At 38.7% G+C, this 25856-nt stretch overlaps 1 protein-coding gene across 2 annotated transcripts in view; it reads left to right on the top strand.

Moving 5' to 3' along the window:
• The first annotated feature begins 1754 nt into the window (after positions 1 to 1754).
• The window catches only part of DNAJC12 (DnaJ heat shock protein family (Hsp40) member C12), a 42752-nt gene continuing 18650 nt past the window's right edge, over positions 1755 to 25856 (top strand). For both annotated transcript variants that reach the window (XM_008062308.1, XM_008062309.1), the window contains exons 1-2: positions 1755 to 2026; positions 14347 to 14425. In XM_008062308.1, the coding sequence (XP_008060499.1) occupies positions 1949 to 2026; positions 14347 to 14425 (157 nt within the window). In that variant the 5' untranslated portion in view covers positions 1755 to 1948. The remainder of the gene's footprint in view (positions 2027 to 14346; positions 14426 to 25856) is intronic.

Genomic DNA, 25856 nt, shown 5'->3' on the forward strand with positions numbered 1-25856 from the left:
GCCCAGACTGGAGTGCAGCAGCCGCTCCCGGCCACCGCAGCCTCGACCTGCTGGACTCCGGCGATCCTTCCGCCTCAGCCTTCCGAGTAGCCGGAATTACAGGCGCGCGCTACCACGCCCGGCTGATTTTTTGTAGAGATTTTTTGATTTATTGATTTATTTTATTGATTTATTTTATTGATTGTCTTGCTGCCCAGGCGGGTATTGAACCTGCGGGCTCAGGCAATCGACTCCCCTCAGCCTCCCAAAGGCGCGGGATTACAGGCTGAGCCATCGAGCCCGGTTTCTCTGTACCCTTTAAAAAGTGGCTCCCCATTCACTACTCCCTGTAGCCCCTGGAAACCTCTGTGCTACTTTCTATGAATTTGACTACTCTAGAAACCTTATATAAGTGGAATCAACATTTGTTTCACTTAGCATAATGTATATAGATGTACATCAAAGTATATCTATGTTGTAATATGCGTCAGAATTTCTATCCTTTTAAAGGATGAATAATATACCATTGTAAGTATATACCACATTTTGTTTATTAGTCTACTGATGGACACTTAACATCCTCCACTTTTTGGCTATTGTAATACTTTGATGAACATGGGTATATAAATACTTTTTCAAATTCCTGCTTTCAATTCTTGTGTGTATAAATTTACCCAGAAGTCGAATTGCAGGATCACATGGTAGTTCTATGTTTAATTTTTTGAGAGACCACCATACTGCTTTCCATATTGTCAACTTCACATCATTTAAAGTCCATCAGTGATTCAGATCAAGATTTTATGATATCCAAGTAGACCTCCAAATACTTAAAGGATGTGGTGAAACTTCCAAAACAAAATTAATTGTACTTTACTTTAAAATCTCATATAGAGCTTTTAGCAAGAGAGCATATATAGTAAAGGACTAATAAAAATGGTTCATTAATGCTCTTTTCTTCTTCTCTTCAGAAATAAACTTTAAAAAATGTATATAGGTGGGCTAGAAAGAATTTTTCTCCCCCTCAGGGCAATAATTTATGAGGGCATTTACAATGTTAAGGCAATAAAGTATTGTATCCCTGACCACTCACTTTTCCTCTAAATCCCAGAACTTAACTGCATTTCTTAGGGCCAAAATGAACTGAAATATATTGCCTGGATCCTCCCTAGACCGGACGTACACCTGAGTCATGTGACCCAACCCAGGAGAAATGGCTCAGTCGTCTGACCTGTGTTATTACACAATTCTCCTCATTGTCCTATTTGCAGCACAAATCATTATTTCGAATGATCCTTTTTCTTTGCATGTTTCTCATTTGTCTTCCTCCATCAGAACACAGGCTCCATAAGAATCTAGACTGTGCTGTTTACCATGCCTTTCCTTAAAACAGTGCTGAGCACAAAATAGGTCCTCAATGAAGATTTATTGAATGAATTATCACACAAATGAAAATTTGCTATATCCTCATATGTTTCCTTCCACTCAAACTTTTTAAAACAATTATCTTAAACACTCAGAAAAGCATACTCTACTCATATTTAACACATCCTAAGGTTTTACCACATTGCTTCAAGTTCTCTTCAGTCTTTTAAAAAAAAAGAATAAAGACAAAAATATATAGGAGATGGAGAGATGGATAATGTAAGAGGAAGTCCGTGAAAATGAGCAGTTTTTCCTGATCCGTTAGACGAATGGTTCACCTGCATCATTTACACAAACTACAGATCCCAGGCAGCACTGCAATGACAGGCACGTGGTCTATTCTTTTATCTTCTGTAAGCAGCCAATGAGAGGCAACGTTTGCAAAGGTCTAGGATGACATCTGGTGTATTGACTGTGACCAGTGTTAGAGCTAGTTTTTGCTGTTTGGAATGTGCTGCTGTAATTCAGATTTAAAGAGGTCTTTCCTGTTAATTCAAAGCTCATTGTGCCTCTTGTTTCCGAGGGAAGAGCTGATTTAGTAATCTAAATGGATGCAATACTGAATTATAGGCCAGAAGATACTGAAGATTACTACGCGTTACTGGGATGTGATGAACTATCTTCGGTAAGACAGTGGATAATGCTGTTCTTTTTCACAACAGTATTTCGTTTTTATTTAAAGTTTAACTTTAAACTTTTAGTTACTTTGCCTAAAAACTGAATTTTGTATTATTTTAAAGTACTTTTGGCTCAGAGAAAGTTAAGAATTTAAATGTATGTTGGATTTTTACTTGCATAGTGTCCTGTGTCAATTTTATGAAAGCTTCTGAAATAAATATTTGAAACTGTATTGTAATTTCTGATGGTAGTGTTTCATAGCACACATGAGCTATATATTTATTATAGTAATTCATTTAATAATTGAGGTGAAATGTAATTTTTTAGTAAATTAGGGATTTAAAATGTTTTATTAAAATATGTACTTTTATGTGAGCAGTTAATTTAGAATCCAAGAAGCATCTTTTTATGTTAATATTTCAAATTGTATGACAGAAATTATTTCTTGAAAGGGTGGCTTCTGACACAAAAATATGTGAAAATTCTGTAGTTTACTGGATCTATAATAAAATAATGTTTTTGAAGTGCCCTCATAAACAATTATAAAGGTTGTAGAAGTTTTTTAAATTATGGAAAAATCATTTACAAATCTATCTCCCAAGGGTAACACTCCTAATATTTCATCATATTTATCTCTAGTCGTTTTCTTATGTATAATTTTTTAAGATGTGTTTGATAGGATATTATATACTTGTTGATTCCTGCTTTTCCTCTTTAATATTATATCAAGGATTTATTTCTCCATACTATTAAACTTTCTGCATGCATATTTTAATGGCTGTAAAAATATTTCGTTTTACAGTATTGCCACAATTGAGTTATTCTCTTATTGTTAAATATCTTACTTATTTCCAAGTTTTTAATATTTTAAATGATGTTGAGATAAATATGAAATATATGTTATTAAATTATATATTATTAAACCATTTTATTAAAATATATTTAAATGATTAACATATTATTTTTGTTATTAAAAGACAATTATTAATATTTTAAAGCAAAATATTTTATTATTTCTTATAGTTTCATAAAGAGAATAGTTCAGTAATAAAATGTATTAGTTTTGTCTTGAGGACAGGATTTGATATGGTACACAAAGGGTTAAAATCTCTATTTTGTCATGCTGAGGAAGTTTCCTTAGATACCTTGAAGTTAAAAGAAACCATACACACACAGATAATTTTGTGTAGCATTTTATATAGCATTTAATCTCTTTTAGTTGCATATTTCCTCTCAAGAATATTTTACTCTTATTTACATTGGTGGTGATTTGCCTATAGCAATTGAGAAAATCATTATCATTTTTACCATATGCCATATGTCATTCATATTTCAGTTTATACTATTAGCAAATAATTTTTGTAGGAACAATTTAAGATCAAAGGAACATAATTTAACCTGATAATTTGGATTTTTAAAAATAGCTGCAGCCGGGTGCTGTGGCTCAGCCTGTAATCCCAGGACTTTGGGAGGCCAAGGCGAAAGAATTGCCTGAGTCCGGGGGTTCGAGACCAGCCTGGGCAACTTGGTGAGACTTCATCTCTACAATAAATCACACAAAAAAATTAGGCAGGCATGATGGTGTGCATCTGTAGTTCCAGCAATTTGGAAGGCTGAGATGGAAGGATTACCTAAGCCCAACAGGTCGATGCTGTGGAGGCCGTGAGTGTGCCACTGCACTCCAGCCTGGGTGACAGAGTGAGACTCTAACTCAAAAAAAAAAAAAAAAATAAATAAATAAATAAAAATAGCTGCTAGTTTACAAAGTAAAGATCATTATATTCCCTTAATAAATTTCTTGGCCCATTCAGTAAGTCTTTTTAAAGTTGTGATTGTGTCTTTTCAGTCTACAAAGGAGGATTCATTTGGATAGACTCACAAAAATGATCCCATTGTTTATGTATAATGTGTATAACAGTTGCATTTTATGTTACTAGGTGTAGTCATACTTCTCTGTCTCAACATTCCTTTTACTAGGTGTATTTTACTGATTTGTCAATGGCATAGCATATCTAAATAACAATCATTTATTTTTAATGAAATACTGTCACAATTTGTCAATTCTTATTTTCTTTTTTCTTGTCTTTTTTAAAGATGTGAGGCACAATTAAAATTAGGTATACAAGTGGTCATCGTACAGGTAAAGTTTGGGCCTCCCTTTGGTTCCCACTTTACCTGGTTTGAGATAAGTTACCCTTATTGATGTTGTGTCCTCCCCTTCCCCAACCACAGCAGTATCCCACTACTGCCAATCCCTTTTTATAGTATTATGGTAAATGTTCAGGGTCCACTTATGATACCACTTCTTTTTATATGGATCATTTTCTCGCTTCTTTTTATAGATATGCTTCGCATTTAAAGATATTTTAATGACATTTTTGACTATTGTGATATTTCCTTTACTTGATTTTTTGTTGAATGGATTTTCTTTAATTCAAATATTCTTTCATTTGATGCTCTAAAATTAACCAGAACTCTTCATACCCCAAAGCAATTTAGTAGTTATAATTTCAAAGCAATTTGATTTTTTTTTTTTTTTGAATCGGAGTCTCTGTCTGTCATCCAGACTGAAGTGCAGTGGCACACTCACGGCCACCCCAGCTTTGACCTGCTGGGCTCTGGCGATCCTTTCGCCTCAACCTTCCAAGTAGCTGGAACTATAGGTGCGCGCTACCACGCCTGGATAATATTTGATGTATTGTAGAGAGGAAGTCTCGCCAAGTTGCTGGGACTGGTCTCGAACCGGCAGACTCAGGCAATCCACTCGCCTCGGCCTCCCAAAGTGCTGGGATTACAGGCTGAGCTACAAACCCCGGCCAAGCAATTTGATATTTTGATTTTACTTATAACAATTGAGACATTCATATAATAGTTTTACTTTGGCATATTCTTACAAAAGAACAAAATAGAGTTTGTGCTGGAAATTAAGTTTAAAGTAAAATTTGTATATTTTTAAATGATTCTAGAGCAGTAATTCCGAAATTTTTCTTCTCAGAGCTTTAAAAAAATCTTTCACAAATTGAAAATACAACCATGACAATAAGCACTGAGACTAATTTCCTGTTTTACATATATAACATATATAACTTATGGGAGGATTTCCATGTTGTCCTATAGAAAACAACATAGCCCCCATGTCAAAAAAATTTACCAAAGTTTGATTCCAAGTTAGTCAGACTTTTCTTCCTATATTGAATTTTATATAAAAGACACATGCTATAAAACCCTCTAAAGTCCTTATTGATGCATACACTACACAAGAGGGATGTAAAGCATCCTCCCTGGTATGGATCTTATTTGGTTTTTTAACATTTGGTCACTATTTTGGTAGTAATGATAGAAGATTTCAGACTTCGTGGACTTGAAAATTGAGCACAAACCTGATAAATAGAAACATCTATTTTTTTTCCCTAGTTCTCTTTCTTTTCTTTCTTTCTTTTTTTTTTTTTTTTTGAGTAGGAGTCTCACTCTGTTGCCCAGGCTGGAGTGCAGAGGCACACTCTCGGTCACCACAGCATCAACATGCTAGTCTCAGGTGATTCTTCTGCCTCAGCCTTCCAAGTAACTGGAACCACAGGTGCGTGCCACCATGCCCAGCTCATGCTTTTGATTTATTGTAGAGACAAGGTCTTACCATGTTGCCCAGGCTTGTCTCGAACCCCTGGACTCAGGCAATCTTCTCACCTTTGCCTCCCAAAGTGCTGGGATTACAGTCTTGAGCCACTGTGCCCAGCTAGTTCTCTTTCTTATTGACTTCAGACTGCCTGGGTTGCCACTTGCTAGCTGTGTGACATTGAGAAAATTACTTAACTTTTCTATGCCACTGTTTTCTAATTTGCACATGGAAATTAATAGTACCCCACTCATAGAACTGTGGAAATTAAATCAGACACGAAATATATAAAGTGCTTTGAACAGTGCCTGCACAGAGTGGTAAGTGGTTGTGGTTGTGGCTATTGTTTTGACCTCACATTGATACTGTGTGCTTGGAACTTGGTAAATTTATCTTATTCTTGTGTGTGTGTGTGTGTGTGTGTGTGTGTGTGTGTGTGTGTGTGTGTGTGTGTGTGTGTATTTTGGTAGAGATGGAGCCTCACTATGTTGCCCAGGCTGGTCTCAAACCCCTGGGCTCAAGTGATCCTCCTGCCTCCACCTCCCAAAGTACTGGGATTACAGGTGTGAGCTACCACACCTGGGCAATTTTTATTCTTTATTTTTTTTGAGTTGGAGTCTCACTCTGTCACCCAGGCTGGAGTGCAGTGGCATGCTCACGGCAACCACAGCCTGGACCTGCTGTGCTTAAACAGTCCTTCCACTTCAACCTTCCAAGATGCTGGAACTACAGACATACGCCACCACGCCTGGCTAGTTTTTGTGATTTACTGTAGAGACGAGATCTCATCAAGCTGCCTGGGCTGCTCTCAAACCCCTGGGCTCAGGTAATTCCCTCTCCTCGGTCTCCCAAAGTGCTGGGATTACAGGTTGAGGCACCATGCCTGGACTTGCATCATTTTTAAGTTGTTTTATTTTGAAATCGTTTTTTATTTACAGATAAGTGGCAAAAATAGTACACAAAGTTTGAATAGACTCTTAACCCAGCTTCCCTTTATGTTAACATCATACTTCATGGAAGTACAAGGATCAAAACCAGAAAATTAACATTAGTTAATACAATTAACTGGGAACAGCAAACATTATTTTTGTTTGATTGTTTATTGAGTCAGGGTCTCACTCTGTCGCCAGGTTAGGGTGCAGTGGTACTATCACGTTTCATCACAGCTGGTGATCCTTCCACGGCAGCCTCCTGAGTAGCTGGGACTACTTGGGATTTTTTGTAGAGGTGAGGGCTCACTATGTTGCTTAGGCGGGTCTTGAATTCCTGGGTTCAAGCAATCCTTTTGCCTTGGCCAGGAGTACAAGTGTGAGCCACTGCATCTGTTGGCCATCCAACATTTTTTGGTAAAGGATCAGGTAGACAGGGTCAGGATAGGATGCAAAATTTAAGGAGGCACTAACCTTCAGGGTTGTGCAAGTACAGAAACTTGAGGGATGGTGGGGGTGGGGGGAGGGAGAGAGAGAGAGAGAGAAAAAAAGTTTTAGAAACTTCCTTAAACCTAGGTGCCCTGCTTGCCTCACTTGGTGCCGGCCCTGAGATAGCAAATATTTTAGGCTTTGCAGCCTTAGGGTCTCTGTCCCAATGACTCAAGCTTTACTGTTAGAGAAAGCAGGCATAGATAATATGTAAGTGAATGACTGTGGCTGTCTTCCAATAAAACTTTAATTAAAAAAACACCAGATTTGGCCTTTGGGCCAAAGTCAGTCAGTCTCTGATCCAAGCTATTGGTCTTACGTAATTTCATCAGTTTTCCTACTAATGCCTTTTTTCTGTTCTAGGATCCAAGCGAGGACCCCTTATTACACTTTGCTGCCATATTCCCCTAGTCTCCTCCAATCTGACACTTTTTCCTACCTTCTTTGTCTTTCATGACTTGCATTGCAGAATGCCCCTCAATTTGGCTTTGTCTGATACATTCTCATTATTAGATTGAGGTTATGCATTTTTGGAAAGAATACCACAGAAGTGATGTTGTGCCTTTCTCAGTGTATCATATTGGGGGCACATGATAATGATAAGTCTTATTGATCTTGATCCCTTAGTTAAAGTAGTGTCTGTTAGGTTTCTTCTGCTGGGTTTTTCTACAGTAAGGTTATTCTTTTTCTTTTTGTAATTAACAAATATCTTGGGGAAGATACTTTCAGCCTATACTATTTCTCCTCAAACTTTCACTCACTGAGTTTAGCATTTGGGGTGGATCTTCTCTGTAACAGTTACAACTATGGTTCTTACCTAATGGTGACTTTCTATTTACCTCATTCATTTTACAATTATTAATTGGAATTTTTCTGTAAAGGAAAACTATCCATACTCCCACATTTATTTGTTTATTCAATTTATTTTTTATCACTATTGGTTAATGGACAGTTATTGTATTTTAAGTGTTATTACCTAAGTACTACCACTATTTATTTTATGGCTCAAATTGTTGTTATGGCTTATGTTTTAATTATCAGTTAGTTGGAATGATATAAGAGAATTTTTTTTTTTTTTTTTTTGAGTTGGAGTCTAACTCGGTCACCTAGACTGGAGTGCAGTGGCCGGGAGCGGCCTCGCCTGCTGGGCTCTGACGATCCTTCCGCCTCAGCCTTCCAAGTAGCCGGAATTACAGGCATGCGCTACCACGCCCAGCTGATTTTTTGATTTATTGTAGAGATGAGGTCTCACTGCCCAGGCGGGTCTTGAACCCACGGGCTCAGGCAATCCACTCACCTTAGCCTCCCAAAGGCGTGGGATTACAGGCTGAGCCACCGAGCCCAGCTGAGAATCTTTTATCTATTTCAGGGATCTTGCTAATATCTGAATTTTTGTGGAAAAAATCTATTTTCAAACTGAGTGAATTGAAATGATAGAAACCAGTTAAATCACATGTTAAAGTGAATCTTCTCTTTTTTGCAGCTTATGAATTTCCATCACCACTCTTTTAATGAATAAACCACAATTTTCAGCAAGCTCCTATTACACAACTGTTATTTTACCTGAAGAACATCTGTCAGTCTATAATCAAGTATTTATTGAATACTTATCATTGGGGCCAGTGATAGGGTGGGAAACAAAACAGAAGGGTCAGACATGGTGCAGTGTATAAAGAACTTGATATCTAATTGAGGAGCCAAAGCTAATACACAGGAAACAATTTAAGAACAATTAAGTACTGTGCTATGTGGTATTGTCTACAAACACAGCAGAAATTAAAGAAAGAATATCTGAAAAGACTTCAGACAAGAGATGGGGCTTGAAATGGTCTTACTAGATGTTTAGAATTAGATGCATGGAGGGAGAGACAGAGGACATTTGTGTGTCTAGGGAAAACTAAGCAAGATTCATCCAAGTGGGAATCAAATTAGTCTCCATTGCACACTAGAGTGTTTCCTTGCATAGACCAAAATACTGTGCTAACAGGATATGTAAAAGATAAGTTTTCAAGTTTTAAAATTTAATTTCTAAAGTTAATATATGCCCGATAAGGAAATGTGGACTACAAAGAAGAAATGTTTAACATTTTGGAGTATGACTCATGCATATTAATTACCTGAGCATATATGCTATTTCTATGCATGTATGTACATAAATACATGCATATATGTGTATGTATATTTTTATATGTGTTTGGTATCAGATTTCATGGGTTCAATGTCGGGATCTCCTATTTGCCAACTGTGTGATCTTGGGAAAATTACTTAATTTTCCTATGTCTTGGTTTTCTAATCTGCAAGGTGAGAATAATAATAGTCCCTACCTCATAGAGTTGTGAAAATTAAAAGAAACACTATATGTAAAGTGCTTTAGACAGTATCTGACACATAGTAAGTCTCAATAAATCTTAGTTATAATAATAATAATGATAATAATAATAATAATACAAGAGTTACCCCCAAATTGGAATTTATTTATAAAAAATTGTGCATTTATTCTTACATGTCTAAACTTCAGTAACCTTCAAAGTACTCTCTGTTTGATGCAGTACACCTATTGAGACGCTTTTTCCACTGGTCAAAACAGCTTTTGAACTCATCAATTTTGATGCCTTTTAGTGCTTCTGCCGTTTTTTGTTTCATGTCTTCCAAATCAGCAAAACCTTTCCTTTTCAGGACTTTTTTCATCTGGAGAAACAAGAAAAAGTTGCTCAGAATGAGATTCAGTGAATAGGGAGGGTGGGGCACGAGGATCATGCTGTTTTTGGTTAAAGACTGCTGAACTCTCAGCTCCGTGTAGGCAGGTGTGCTTGTAAATCACCCATCATGAAATGGGTAAAAAAATAAATTCACTGAAGCCTAATGCAGCCTCTCACAATAACTCTAGCTGGTACACTGATGTCAATGGTTCCTAGAACACTCACCTAGGAGGAAGCCTGTACTACAAGAGGCCTGCCCTCCAAAAAATAATTTTGGGTTACTTCTTGGATATATGTTACACAATTTCTTTTGAGATAAAACATTATGGATTTAATTTGCACATAATCTTACCTTTTCTTGTGGAAATATAAGTTCTCTCAGGTTGTTAAACATCTTCTCTACCAGATAATTTAAAAAAATGACTACAAAGTGTTCCAGCCTATCAACTTTAACAAATATTTTATTTTTAGACATGCAGGTTTTGTTTGAAATGTATATATTCATTGTAGCTTCTTATAGCTAAATTCTTTTTTCACTTCCAATTATCTCCTTAGACAAAAATCCTAGATTTGGAATTGTGGGATCAAAGAGTAGGAAACACATTAAAACCTTTTCTCATATACATATGTATATTTTTTGAGTTGGAGTCTCACTCTATCGCCTAGGCTGGAGTGCAGTGGCACACTCACGGCCATCCCAGCTTCAACCTGTTGGGCTCCAGCTATCCTTCTGCCTCAATCTTCCAAGTAGCCAAAACTACAGGTGTGCGCTACTATGCCTAGCTAATTTTTTATTTATGGTAGAGACGAGGTCTCACTAAGTTGTCCGGGCTGGTCTCAAACCTGCCGGCTCAGGTAATCCACTCACCTTGGCCTCCCAAAGTGCTGGGATTATAGGCTGAGCCACCAAGCCTGGCAAGATTATCTATCTGTCTGTCTATCTATCTATCTATCTATCTATCTATCTATCTATCTATCTATCTATCTATCTATAAGCCTGTATGTATATATGCCTGCTTACATTCAGGAGAGCATGAGGGTTCATTTCTTTGCGCCCTCAGTAACACTGGCTATTATCATTCTTTGGATGTTTTGATTTATTTGATTATGAGTAAGTAAAGTTGAACATTTTTTTATGTTTACTGGCCAACAGGATAGGCAATTTTCCAGACCATTGGACATTGGATCAGAAAGGCAGGATTCAGTGAACCTTGACACGGAGGGCCTCAGCTGCCCATGGACTGAACTTGGCACTGGACACATGAAGTGGAGAGGACAGGAGATAAATAGAATGTGTCCAAGACAAACTAACTCACTTACCTGTTTACCCAGAACCAGCTATACAGGAGATTTGTGATAAACTTTGTGATAGTAAAACTATGAAAAGTAGTGAATGACCGAAAAGGACTATTCTTAATTTTTAAAAATATGAAACTGGCAAAAAACAAAAAATATAAAGAAGAAAATAGCAATCACATATTAGCACTACTGATAAATAACCATTTTGACACATTTGCTTCCATGAACATCAGAATGTTTTCTAGTGGGATATGAATTTAAAAATAGCTGGGCAGGGTGGCTCATGCATACAATCCCAGCATTTTGGGAGCAGAGGCAAGAGGATTGCTTGAGTTCAGGAGTTTGAGACCAGCCTAGGCAACATAGCAAGACCTCATCTCTACAATAAATAAAAAAATTAGCCAAGTTTGGTGGTGTGCGCCCAGAGTCTCAGCTATTCAGGAGTCTGAGGTAGAAGGATCTCCTGAGCCCAGGAGGTCGAGGTTGCAGTGAGCCATAACTGGTGCCACTGCCCTTAGTCTGGGTGACAGAATGAGACCCTAACTAAAAAACAAAACAAAATAAAACAACAGCAAGCATAAACATTCTCAAATTTCTACTTTTGATAGGTTTCATTTTATCCATTTATGCTATTTTAAGAGCCCAAAGTATATATTCACAAATATGTGCTAAAAGTGTGTCTTCAGGGATATAACCTATTATTATGAAGGAAGAGTGGTAAAGGGCTTTTTACTTCTTATTCTGTATTGACAGAAGTTTTTTCAAAGAGAGTTTACATTGATTTATTTATTTTTTGAGTTGGGATTTCACTTTGTCACCCAGGCTGGAATGCAGGGGCATGATCATGGCTCACCACAGTCTCAAATACTATGCTCAGGTGATCCGTCTGCTTCAGCCTTCTGAGGAGCTGGGACTACATGTGTACACCACCAGGCCTGGCTAATTTTTTGGATATTTTTTGTAGAGACGAGGTCTCACTATGTTGCCCAGGATGGCTCAAGTGATCCTCCCACCGTGGCCTCCCAAAGTACTGGGATTACAGGCATCAGCCATCATGCCCAGCCAAGAGTTTGTATTAATAAATTACTTGTTAATTTAAAAATGCTTGCTACTATACTCTGTAGGATATTTAAGACTTTTATGATGGTTTTTATGGTGGTTAAGGGAAGAACCCAGAAAGAGAAAACACACTATTAATTATAGTTCTCAACAATCTATCACTTCCTATTATTCCAAAGGGTTTTTAGTAGGAACTTGACAAGGAAAAGAATAGAGTTGTTAGTCTGGGTTTTATACATACTCCTACCTAATATAGTCTGATTTTGATTGCAAAAGTGAAAACATTTTTTATGAGAACTGACTAAAGATGACATGGAGCTGAGGATATGTTTCTCCCTTGAATCTTATGACAATATTGAGCTGAGTTGCTTGAGAATTAATTTATCAAACAACAGGTAATTTGCTCCCATTAATTAGTGGTTAGTAAGTATGGAATCCTATAATAGTCCCCCAAGCCTAAAAAATTCAGCCATGGCCAGCGTGGAGGCCTGAGCCTGTAATCCTAGCTCTTTGGGAGGTGGAGGCCAGAGGATTGCCTGAGCTCAGGGGTTCGAGACCAGCCTGAGCAACATGGCAAGAACTCGTCTCTACAGTCAATAAAAAAAAATTATCCAGGTGTGGTGGCGCATGCCTGTGGTTCCAGCTACCTGGAAGACTGAGGTGGAAGGATCGCCTGAATCCAGTAGGTCGAGGCTGTGGTGGCTGTGAGCTACTCATTCCAGCCTAGGCGACAGAGTGAGACATCGAGACCTCATCTCTACAATAAATCAAAAAATCAGCCGGGCATGGTAGCCCATACCTGTAATTCCGGCTACTCGGAAGGCTGAGGCGGAAGGATCACCGGAGCCCAGCAGGTCGAGGCTGCGAGGCCACTGCACTCCAGTCTAGGTGACAGTGAGACTCCAACTCAAAAAAAAAAACAAAAAATTCAGCCATGTAAAACAGTGTAAGATGCTAGGATTTAAAGACTGACTGCTTAGTTAACAACAATAAAAAACTCAACTCTTTAAGTAAGTCTCTGAATAACCTTGGACAAGTTGACTTAACCACTGATCTTTAATAATAGCTACTATTGTTGAGTTTCTACTATGCTCAGGCTTTGGGTTTAGTTCTCTACTTATAAGGAGCAAGATAAAGAAACCTAGACACATGGAAGTTATGTAACTTGCCTGAAGTCTTATGGCAGAACTGGGATTTAAAACCAAGCAATCAAATTCCAGAGCCAAGTAACTACTATTGTCTCCTGCTGTTGTCATTGCAGTCACAATTAATAAAGCCAAGTCCTAATTCATGGTCATAGGGATTGAACTAAAGTCAAGTTATGAATGGCCCCCAAATCTCATTTTAGTTTGGGCTGGAGTTTCTGTTTTCCCAATCAAAATCTTTAATCAAGTTCCTAATTGGTAACAAAATTATCAGGTTTGAAGTATGTCCTTTTTCTTTTAATTGTGAAATTCTTAATAAAAAAGAAGAGGGCCAAAAGGCAAAAAAGAGCTTTATAATGGATAATTTATAAATTATGATATATAATTTATAATTCAGGGACAGTCATTCCTAAATAATGAACGATGACTAAGCATCTTGGAAGAATTTAGATATGTGAACATCAGATATTCTTAGGATAAACCTGTGTGGCCATTTTGGGTATTTAAATATATTGAGCTCATGGATGTCTTGTGACATCATTTAAATAAAGTAGCAAGTTAAATTGTCATCACAGACTACTATTTCAATAGGAGATTTTATTTGATGCTTCCTGAATTTCTTTCTTTTTTTTTTTTTTGAGGTGGGGTCTTACTCTGTCACCTAGGCTGAAGTGCAGTGGCATGATTACAGGTTTCTGCAGCCTCGATCTCCTCAGATTAGATGATCCTTCTGTTTCAGACTCCTGAGCAGCTGGGACCACAGGCTTGTGCCAACATACCTGGCAAATTTTTTTATTTATTGTAGAGATGAAATCTCGCTATGTTGCCTAGGCTGGTCTTGAACTCCTAGGTTCAAGCAATTTTCTTGCTTTGGCCTCCCAAAGTGCTGGGTTTACAGGTGTGAGCCACCGTGCCCGGCTTGAATTTCATTATTGAGGAAATTATTTCATAGAGGAAAAAAGTCAAACTGGAAATATAAGGGTCACATTAAAAAGCTGACTTGATCATGGCTGTTTTGGGGAAAGACTGATGTCCTTCTTCCTTGATGTCATTTATATTGGGCTTCTCATTTTAAATACTGATTTTTGTTTTAGGTTGAACAAATTCTGGCAGAATTTAAGGTCAGAGCTCTGGAATGTCACCCCGACAAGCATCCTGAGAACTCCAAAGCTGGTAAGAATTTAATAATGGCTATTTCTCAAGAAAATGAAAAGCATATGGAACCAAAAAGTCAGTAAATAATATCTTTATTTTGTCTGTGATGTTCCAACTTATTCTTTCTTTGCACTATTGGATGATAGGAGGGGAGAGGACTGTGCAGAGTCTTTTCTAATAGGTCATGTAACAACCAATTTTTCTTTCTGTTATAATGTGCTGTTTCGTGATTTAAAATTTGCCCAGTTCATGCTTTATTTCACCAGTTATTGAATGTTAATATAATTTAAGTATGTTTGTTACTAGGCAGTCATCTTGAGAACCTTGCTGTGACTTCTTCATTTCCAGGGACCTAAATATATTTATATATTCATGCTTTTGTTTCTTTCCTTTATTATCATTTAAATATGATTATGAATATCCAAGGTTGGAAAAATTTTGAAAAAACCAATAATCCTTCTGCTACTTGCCTCCTTCTCTTCTTCCTTCCCTATCTCTCTTCTCTTCAGAAGCCAAACTTCCTAAAAAAGAAGTCCACAGTTGATGTCTCTACTTCCCTTCCCCCCAGTTTTCCATTTATCCCATTCTGACTTCTTACTCTTTTCTCAGAAATGGGTCAATGACTTCCTGGTTGCCAAATCCAGTGATTACCTTTTAGTTCTTATTTATCCTGAGCTTTTGTCAAAATTTGGTACTGTTGACCATACCTTCCTTCTTGAAACACTCTTTTCTCTGTAAGGACAATATGCACTCTTGGTTTTCCTCCAGTTCTTGGGCTCCTCTTTCTCAGTCTCCTTTGTGACTCCTTCTCTGCTGCCCCAAGATTCAGTCCTAAATTCTCTTCTCTGCTCACTCCCCACTTTCTCTCTGGAGCCTTGTCCAGGTCTGTGGCTTTAATCACCAGCTCTGTGTTGATAGTTCCCAAATCTATCCTTAACCAAGTTCTCACTTCTCCTCTTCAGACGGTAGTTTCAACTCTTTCTTGGAAACATTTCAAAGTCACTTTGTCAAAAACTGGACTCATTATTCTCCTCTCATTCCCTCTAAATCTTGTTTATTTTTCCATGTTTTCCCATCTCAATGAGTGACACCACCATCCATTCAGCTGGTCTAGTGGAAGATTTGTCTCCTTTGTCTCCCTCATGTCCTCATCTGGTCGATTAGCTAATGCTGTTGATTTACCTTCTACATCTCTCTCCACTGTGTCCTCTTCCCTCCATCTTCACTGCTACTGCTGTAGGTAAGTCTTATCATTTCATACCTGGATCCCTACAGCATTCCTCAATTGCTTCTTATTGCAAATAGTGTTTTTTCTTTTTTAATTATGGAGAAAACAAAATATTTAATATGTTCAAAAATAATAAAGACTACTATAATAGATGCCCATGTATGTACCACCCAGTTTAAGACTTTACCAATGGCCGGGCTCAGTGGCTCAGCCTCTAATCCTGCGCCTTTGGGAGGCTGAGGTGAGTGGATTGCCTGAGCCCACGGGTTCGAGACCCGCCTGGGCAGGCGAGACCTCATCTCTACAATAAAATCAAAAAATTAGCTGGGCGTGGTAGCGCATGCCTGTAATTCTGGCTACTCGGAAGGCTGAGGCGGAAGGATCGCCAGAGCCCAGCAGGTCGAGGCTGCGGTGGCCGGGAGTGGCCACTGCACTCCAGTCTGGGCGACAGAGTGAGACTCCAACTCAAAAAAAAAAAAAAAAAAAAAAAATTTACCAATGAGTTCAAGTCTGTTGTGTTTTCCTACCCCAATTTTATCCTCAGGATAGGTAATATTTTATCTTACATTTGATGATATTTTTACTCTATGTGTATAGTATGAGTTTATATGTGATTTTTCTATAATGAAAATATCATAGGAAGACCTATCTATAACTCCACATTGCACAAACATGAACCTTTATTTAGAAAATTTTACCTTGTCTTAAAGCTGTTTATAAATTTTCTTTAGATATAATTAATCCCCTTGATTTGTGTATATAGAACATTTTTCAATATATGAGCTCATCTTTTGTTAGATATTTAACCATTACTTTTGCTCATTTGATTTCCCCCTGCTTATTAACCTGTTTAAGCCAATCGCAAGTGGAATCTTGATACATTTGTGTATATGTATAACCAGTTTAGCCACTGCTCAGTTGAAGATGTGGGGGCATTTTCAGCATCTCAGAAATCCCTTTTCATGTCCTGCTCCAAGTCAGCATCCTCTCCCATTTTTGGAACTCTGTCATCATTGATCAATTTTGTCTAATTTTGAATTTCATAAATTTCATATAGAATGGTACAATTTGTACTCTTTTGTGTGTGGATTCTTTCACTCTGCATTATGTCTGTGATATTCACCAACATTGCACACATAGCAATAGTTCATCCTTTTCTGTTGCTGGACCTTTAGGCATAAGCCTCTTCATGCTGTGTACCCTCAGTCTTTTTCTCCTTAACCATTATGCTTAGACCTCCATGTTTCAGTCACTCAGAATTACACTGCATCCTTAATGTCTTGTTTTTTTTTACTCTCTAGTCCTCTATGCCTGCTACTTCCTGTGTCTGGAACACCCCGAGGCCCACACACCTCTCTGCTTACCTGGTCACCAGCTTAGCCATCACTTCCTCTGGGAAGTACCAAGTGCCCTAATGACCCAAAGCACCCTGTATGACAGGCAGGAGGTTGTATACCACAGTGCTTCCTTATCACCTGTTTGCTTATTAGTTACACTGGAAATTCAGTGAGGCAGACCTCCCTGCTTGTCTTGTTCACAGTGGTATGACCCATACCTAGCTCAGCACCTACCAAAGAGGACACCTCCTCTGCAGTTTCTTGAGTGAGTGAATCAGTGAATGCATTAAATATTACTTTAGGAGACATATTAACTACCTCTCTGAGCTGGAGTTAATATTAAGATAGGTGTCCTATTATAAAATTATAATAATTTGACAAACACTTAAAAACAACCACCAACCCAGGTTATTCTTTAACCGGGTTATTTTCCAATGAAGCATGACTCTGAGTTGTTTCTCTGTCCCTGACAAACAATTTTTATTTGGGATACAGGCTGAATCACTGTGCAATCACTGCTATTCCTAGTTGCCATAGTGATTGGGTTTTTTATGTATGGACTGCCTCAAGGCTTCTTGTTCAGAGAAACACTGGACTGTGTAAATATTGTTTAAAATGAAAAGGTACACAGACATCAATATCTTCCTTTGTCAGACGTGCAGTTGATATATGACTCAACCACTGGGAACAGATTGTTTTTAAATCTACTTAGGCATCCATTTACTCAATTTGGATTAATATGACTTTCTGAAAATTTAAGTGGTTCTTTACACGCTTGGAGAAGGATTAAGGTTACTGATAAAAATACTTCAAAATATTAAAAAAAAAACACTCACTCACTCAAATACTGAATTTTAACTTGACAGAAAACCAGAGTGTAATAGACAGATTTCAAAATGTATCTCACAAAGGTGAAAAGTTAGCCTGTAGAGGAACTGCAGATGGGAGAAATGAAACTTATAGTAATACTTTTTTGGTCTACTAAATGTAGTGTCAACTGTTGCCATTGAAATTACTGATTTGTTAGCAAGATGGAGTAGTAGATTTGGCCTGTCTGTCCCGATTGTTCCCATTTTGCACTTATGAGCTAGCTGACCTTGGATAATCTCTCTGAGCCTCAGCATTCTTGCAGGTGAAACCGGTAGACTAATCGTTTATTACTTCATAGTCTGCTGTGAAGATTTAAAGAGGTGTACTGCATGTGGGAAGTACTTAATTTAGTGAAATTTCTTTCTTTGTTTTTATTTACTAGGTAAAAATTTAACAAAATGAGATCTTTTTCTCTTTTTGTAAGTAAGCATTACATCTTTCTTCTATTCATTTGAAAAATAATCTCAATCTAAGGCTTTTAGAAGTCCCTTCTCCTCTCCAGGGGTGGATGGACGTCAGTAGAACTGGTTGTGCTATAGAAATTGTGTTCCTGAGCTCCAAAATCCCAGGCTGGCACTCATGCCAGCCCCTTGTATGTGTGTGTGACAATAGTTGTTCCACATTAACACTTTATTAACTTCTCTTTGACCATAAATAAAGGAGATTTCAGACTAAATTATGGACCTGTGAATTGGCATTTTTGTTACTGATGCACACACTTCAAAGATATTTGAATATTTGAAGAAGGGAAGCAATTTGTCCTTTGTTAATTGATATATTTTAATGTCTCAATGTTTTCCCACCTTAAAAATTTTGTATTTCTTTTTACCCTTAGAATAAAAATAGTATAACAGTACTAAATAATGTTGAAGGGAAAGTCTGCTTTTATCTTTCCTTGCCAGAGTACCACTGTTAAGAATTGGTGTATTTTCTTCCAGATTTTTTCAAAGCATGTTCTGACATCATATTATTACTATTTCTCAAGTAATTTTAAGTGGTATACATTTAAAATGTATCTATAATAATATAAATCTATTGTGAAATATGAATTTTTTAAAACCTCTGTATTTTTAAAGTAGACCCGAAGTTAAATCAGAATGTCTCTCAAGAGTTAGAACATCATTTGCTCACTGGGTGCAGTGGCTCATGCTTGTAATCCCAACACTTTGGGAGGCAGAGGGGAGAGGATTACTTGGGTCCAGGGGTTCCAGACCAGCCTAGGCAACATGGCGAGACCTCATCTCTACAAAAATAAAAAAAAATTAGCTGGGTGTGGTGGTATCTGCCTGTAGTTCCAACTACTTGAAAGGCTGAGGAGGAAGGATTGCATGAATCCAGCAGGTTGAAACTGTGGTGGCCATGAGTGTGCCACTGTACTACAGGCTGGGCAATAGAGTGAGACTCCAACTCAAAAAACAAAAACAACCCCCCCCCCCAAAAAAACCCCCAAAGAATGAAAGAACATCATTTGCTCATTATAAGCTTACAAAAACGAGGTCTCTCTTCCCAGTACTGGCCAATATTTATCTTGTGTGAATCATTTGACTAGTTGATACACTAAAGGACAAATATAAACCCAAACTTATTTTTATTAAATGTAGTGAAGAGGATGGAACAAGAAAAAGTCCACATAACAGGAAATATAAGGTCTGTTTTCCTTTCTGCTTATCAACTGTTGTTGAGGGATTGACATCAGAATAATTCTAAGTGGATTTCTTTCATTCTGGGAAGTGGGGAATTCTGGGAAGTGAGGTCAACGGTAATGGTAATGTGCAAAGAGAAGGTGACTCACAGATAAAAACATAAATCTTTACAACCTCTGCACTAGTAGTAACCGACATATATACCCTTGGTGATAATTTAATAAGCTTTTTATTCCTGTTGGAAAAAGTGACATTTCATTTACATCACAGAACATTTTTATTGTCGTCAATAACAGGAAGGAATGCTCACAGGAGCAAGCTGCTATGGCAAGATGCTTTTATTTGATGTTCTGTAGCTTTCCTTAGCCCCATCTTTAGCATGTTCCTTTTAATCCATTAATTACTACTACTTCCAGGGGTGATATTGAGATGGTTAATGGCTCTTAAGGTACCTGTACTGTCCAGCTTTTATGTAGGGTCCTGGAGGTGCCCCGCTGTGTTAGGGAGTGTCTCTGGATGCTGGGGGACTTGAAGTAGTGGTGTTTGGGGGATGGGTCTCAGGAACAGTCATTCTTTGCCAACTAGAATACAGGAGGATTTCAGAATTTTCACAATTGGTGTTGGGGTACTGTAAGTACTGACTGTATGCATGCCCTAACACTTACTGTTTCAGAGGATCTTTATTACTTTCCATGATGTATTTTTTAAGCACTATCAGCGTAATTTTAATTGTACTTCCTAGTGTTACCATTCAGATGTTTCTAGTTCACAAAGTATTTTTGATGATATGTGTCATTTCTTTGGTACTTGGAGTTCAGGGACTAGCACTGTAAGCTTATGCCCATAATTCCAACAGTATGGGAGGCTGAGACGGAAGTTTGAGGCTATGAGTTCAAGACTGGGCAACACAGTGAGATATTGTCTTTACTAAAAATTAAAAAATTAGGCTGGGTGCGGCAGCTCAGTCTGTAATCCCAGCACTTTGGGAGGCCGAGGTGAGAGGATTGCCTAAGCCCAGGGTTTGAGACCAGTCTGGGCAACTTGATGAAACCTTGTCTTTACAATAAATCACAAAAACTAGCCAGGTATGGTGGTGTGCATCTAGTAGTCCCAGCTACTTGAAAGACTGAAGCAGAAGGATCGCCTGACCGCGGGGGTCAAGGCTGCGCTGGCCATGAGTTTGCCACTGCACTTCAGCCTGAGCGACAAGAGCAAGACTCCAACTAAAATAAATAAAAAAAATTAGCTGAGGTGTGGTGGTGCATGCCTGTAGTCCTAGCTACTCAGCAGACTGAGGTGAGAGGGTCACTTAAAGTTTAAGGTTACAGAGAGCTATGATCGTGCCTGTGAATAGCCACTGCACTCCAGCCTGGGCAACAGAGCAAGACTCTGTCTCTAAAAACAGAAAGAAGAAAGAAGAAGAAGTCCGGGCTTGGTGGCTCAGCCTGTAATCCCAGCACTTTGGGAGGCCGAAGAGAATGGATTGCCTGAGCCCACGGGTTCGAGACCCACCTGGGCAACTTGGCGAGACCTCATCTCTACAATAAATCAAAAATTAGCTGGACATAGTAGCGCATGCCTGTAGTTCCAGCTCCTTGGAAGGCTGAGGCAGAAGGATCACCGGAGTCCAGCAGGTCGAGACTGCGGTGGCTGGGAGCGTGCCACTGCACTTCAGTCTGGGCGACAGAGTGAGACTCTGACTCAAAAAAAAAAGAAAAGAAAAGAAAAAGAAAATCTTTGTATTTACATTCAAAATAGGAAGCATTCATTCATTCATTTATTCATTCAGTGAATACTTTTCAAGCACCTATTACACTACTCTGGTGGAAGGAATGCAGAAAACAGATGCATCTCTGCCCTTAAGGAGTTTATATTCTGACAGAGGTGAGAGATCATAAACAAATAGCTTTATACTGCCAGAGAGTAAGTACTGTGAAGAAGAGCAAAATAGGGCAAGGGAGACACAGGAGTGGGCTTGATGAGATGGGCAGTCTTTTTATATACGATGCTCAGAGAAGGCATCTCTGATAAGGCGGTACCCAAGCTGACATCTGAAGAAAGTGAACCATGTGTGTGCCTGGGGTAAAAGCGTTCTTGGTCAGGACAAGTGCCAAGGCCCTGAGGCTAGAGTGTGCTTGGTGTGCTCAAGGTACAACCACCATGGCTGGAGCAAGTGGTCATGGGGGAAGTAGATGGAAATGAGACCAGAGGAGCAAGGGAGGGAAGGAGGTCAGGCCTGGTAGCCATGGAAAGAGTTTTGGATTTTAATCTTAGAAAAATGGGAAATTGCTGAAAGTTTTAAGCAGAGGAGTGATATGGGACTTGTTTTTACAAAGATCACTCTGCTGTGTAGAAAACAGACTAAGGTGAAGGCGTCGAGATCAGTGAAGGAGCTAGCCCAAATGAGATGGCATCTTGGACTTGGGTGTTGACAATGGAGGTGGGGCTAAGAGGTCAGGCCTTGGATATAGTTGTAAGGTAGAGTCGACATAATTTGCTAATAGCTTGGAAGTAAGACTTGAGAAGAGTCAAGATTGACTCCAGGTGTGAAGTGTGTCCTGACTCCCCAAGAAGCAGCAGCCTGGCCTCTAGTTCTCTTTTATCACCTTGTATGAAAATGATTTGTTTATATGTTTGCTCTGTTACTATATTCTGAGCTCCTCAAGGGCAAGCCCTGATCTTACTGATGAATGATGGAGTTGGGGAGAAAGTAGGAATTAGCAGACAACACGCATTGCAGGAAAATGGGAGGGGCAGGAAGGTGGTCAAGTGTAGCCGGCAGAGCACAGGTTGGGAGCCTGGCAGGCTTGGGTTTGAATCCTGGTTTCATCACTTGAAACTTTGGGCGAGTTACATTAACTTCCCTCAACCTTAGATTCTATAAAATGTAGATAATAATAATACCCACCTCATAAAACTGTAAGAGATGTCAGGTCTGGTACAGAGCCTGACACAGAGTAGGCGCTTATAAATGATCACTGTTGTTACAACAGTGCTTTCCATTTTTAATTATGTCTTTGACCCTTTCACAAGTTATCTTCTGTATAGTTTCTGGTACAGTCTTAGAATAATTTTTTAAAAAATTATCATATAATAAAATTGACTTCTTTGGTACATAATTTATGAATTTTAACAACTGTATAGATTCATGTAACTGCCATTATAGTCAGGATACAAAGCTTCCATCACTTCTAGAAATTTTAAAAAATATTTTAAATTTATTTATTAAAAAAATTTTTTAAGACTGGATGTGGTGTCTCACGCCTTTAATCCCAGTACTTTGGGAGGTCAAAGTGGGCAGGGGTTCAAGACCAGTCTGGTCATCTTTGTGAGACCTTGTAGAGACAAGGTCTTAACAATTAAAAAAAAAAGGTTAGCTAGGCATGATGGTGCACGCCTGTAGTTCCAGCTACTTGGAAGACTGAGGTGGATGGATTGCCTGAGCCCAGCAGGTTGAGGCTGTGGTAGCTGTGGTTGTGCCACTGCACTCCAGCCTGGGTGACAGAATGAGACTCTGACTAAAAAAAAAAAAAAGTTTACTTTTTTTTTTTTTTTTAAGAGATGAGGTCTTGCTACATTGCCCAGGCCAGTCTCAAACTCCTGGGCTCAAATGGTCCTCCTACTTCAGTCACCTGAGTAGCTGGGACTACTGGCATGCCTAACTTCTAGAGATAGTTTTTTTTTTTTTTTAAACAATAACATTATTGAGATAAAATTCACCTTTTAAGGTGTAACTTCAGTAGTTTTTAGTATATTCAGAGTGTTATGCAACCATCACTATTATCTAATTTCAGAACATTTCATCATCACAAGAAAAAATCTCATATTCATTAGCAATCATTTTCCATTCCTGCCTGCTGGCCCCAAGCAACTACTAATCTACTTTTTGTCTGTATAGATTTACCTATTCTGGATATTTCACATAAATGGAATTATATGATATGTAACCTTTTGTTTTGGCTTCCTTCATTTAGCATAATGTTTTCAAGGCTCATCCAACATGGTTGGACATATATTAATTCTCACGAGTATATACCTAGGATTGAAATAGTGGGGTCATCTGGAAACTCTGTGTAAAATTTTAAGGAATGGCCAAACTGTTTTTAAAGTGGCTACACCATTTTACATTCCCACCTGTCATGTGTGAGGGTTTCAATTTCTCCACATTCTAGCCAACACTTGTTATTATCTATCTTTTTGTTTTAGCCATCCTAATGGGTGTAAAGTGCTACTGTCTCACCATTGTTTTTTTCTTCTTTTTTCTTTTTTGAGTTGGAATCTCACTCTGTTGCCCAGGCTAGCGTATAGTGGCCCGATCACAGTTCACTGCAGCTTTGAACTTCTAGGCTCAGGCAGTTCTTCTGCCTCAGCCTCCTGAGTAGCTAGGATTATAGGCATGCACTATCACACCTGGCTAATTTTTTTATTTTTTGTAGAACTGAGGTCTTGCTATATTGCTCAAGCTGGTCTTGAACTCCTGGCCTCAAGTCATCCTCCCACCTTGGCCTCCCAAAGTGATGAAATTATGGGCATGAGCCACCACGCCCAGCCCCAAATCCAAATTCTTTATTTTATTTGTGGATATCCAGTTGAATAAGCACCATTTGTTGAAAAGGACTATTCTTTCTCAATTGAAGTGCTTAGCACTGTTGTCGAAAATCAATTGGCTGTAAATATTAGGGTTTATTTCTGGATTCTCAGTTCTATTCCATTTATCTGTAGGTCTATCCTTATGTTAGTACCACACTGTTTTCATTACTGTAGCTTTGTAGTACATTTTGAAGTCTAGAAGTGTGAGTCTTCAACTTTGTTCCTATTTAAAAATTGTTTTTTGGGTAGAAGTCTCACTCTGCTTGGTTCAGGCAGTCCTTTTGCCTCAGCCTTCCAAGTAGCACCACAAGTGTTCACCACCCTGCCCAGTAACTTTTTAAAAAAAAGTTTATTGTAGAGATGAGGTCTCACCAAGTTGCCCAGGCTGGTCTCGAACCCCTGGACTCAGGCAATTCTCTCACCTCTGCTTCCCAAAGTGCTGTGATTATAGGCGTGAGCCACCGTGCCTGGCTGTTCTTATGTTTTTCAAGAGATTTTTGGCAATTCTGTGTCCCTTGTATTTATATATGAATTTTAGGACTATCTTGTCAATTTCTGCTAGAAAGGCAACTGAGATTTTGATAGAGATTATGCCAAGTCTATAGAACAGCTCAGAGAGTATTACTACTTTAGTAGTAATAAGTCTTTTTTTTTCTTTGTTTTGAGTCAGAGTCTTTTTTTTTCTTTTTTTTGAGTCAGAGTCTCACTGTGTTGTCCAGGCTGGAGTGCGGTGGCACGCTTACAACCACCACAGCCTTGACCTGCTGGGCTCAGGCGATCCTTCCACATCAGTCTTCCAATTTGCAGGGACTACAGGCATGCGCCACCATGCCCAGCTAATTTTTTGATTTATTGTAGAAATGAGGTCTTGCTAAGTTAGCCAGGCTGGTCTCGAACCCATGGGCTCAAGCAATCTTCTTACCTCAGCCTCTCAAAGTGGTATTAAGTCTTTTAATCTGTGAACATGGGATGTCTTTCCATTTATTTAGGTCTTTTCTCCCTCCCCCTTCTCTCCCTCCCTCCCTCCCTCCCTTCCTTCCTTCCTTCCTTGTCAGAATCTCACTGTCACCCAGGCTGGAGTGCAGTGGCATGCTCACGGCTACTGTAGTCTCGATCTGCTTGACTCAGGTGATCCTTCTGCCTCAGCCTTCCAAGCAGCTGCAACCATAGGAGTGTGCCACAACACCCAGCTAAATTTTTGATTTACTGTAGAGATAAAGTGTTGCCAAGTTGCCCAAGCTGGTCTTGAACCTCTGGGTTCAGGCAATCCTCTTACCTCTGTCTCCCAAAGTGCTGGGACTACAGGTGTGAGCCACCACACCTGGCCTAGTTTCTTTCCACAATATTTATGTGGTTTTTAGTGTGTGTCTTATACCTCTTCGTAAAATATTCCTTTTTATTTTTTATGCTCTAAGTGGAAGTGTTTTCTTCATTTCATTTTCAGGTTGTTCATTGCTAATGTGAAAAAGCACACTTGATTTTTTGTATATTGATCATGTATCCTGCTCAACAGAAACTTTTAATTTTACAGAGGAGCAGAAGAGAGTTTGGAAGTGTTTCCAAGAGGGTTATGAAGGGTTTCTATTGTGTGTCATCTGGTCAAATAGTGACAAAGCTACCATTGAGCACCTACCATGTTTTTGTTGTTGTTTTTTGAGTAGGAGGTTCACTCTGTCTCCCAGGCTGGAGTGCAGTGGCACACTCACTGCCACCCCAGCCTCGACCTGCTGGGCTCCAGTGATCCTTCTGCCTCAGCCTTCCAAGTAGCCGGAACTACAGGG

This window comes from Carlito syrichta, unplaced genomic scaffold (genome assembly GCF_000164805.1).
Source record: "Carlito syrichta isolate Samal-C Ts95f unplaced genomic scaffold, Tarsius_syrichta-2.0.1 Scaffold305686, whole genome shotgun sequence".
NCBI classification, from domain to species: domain Eukaryota; kingdom Metazoa; phylum Chordata; class Mammalia; order Primates; family Tarsiidae; genus Carlito; species Carlito syrichta.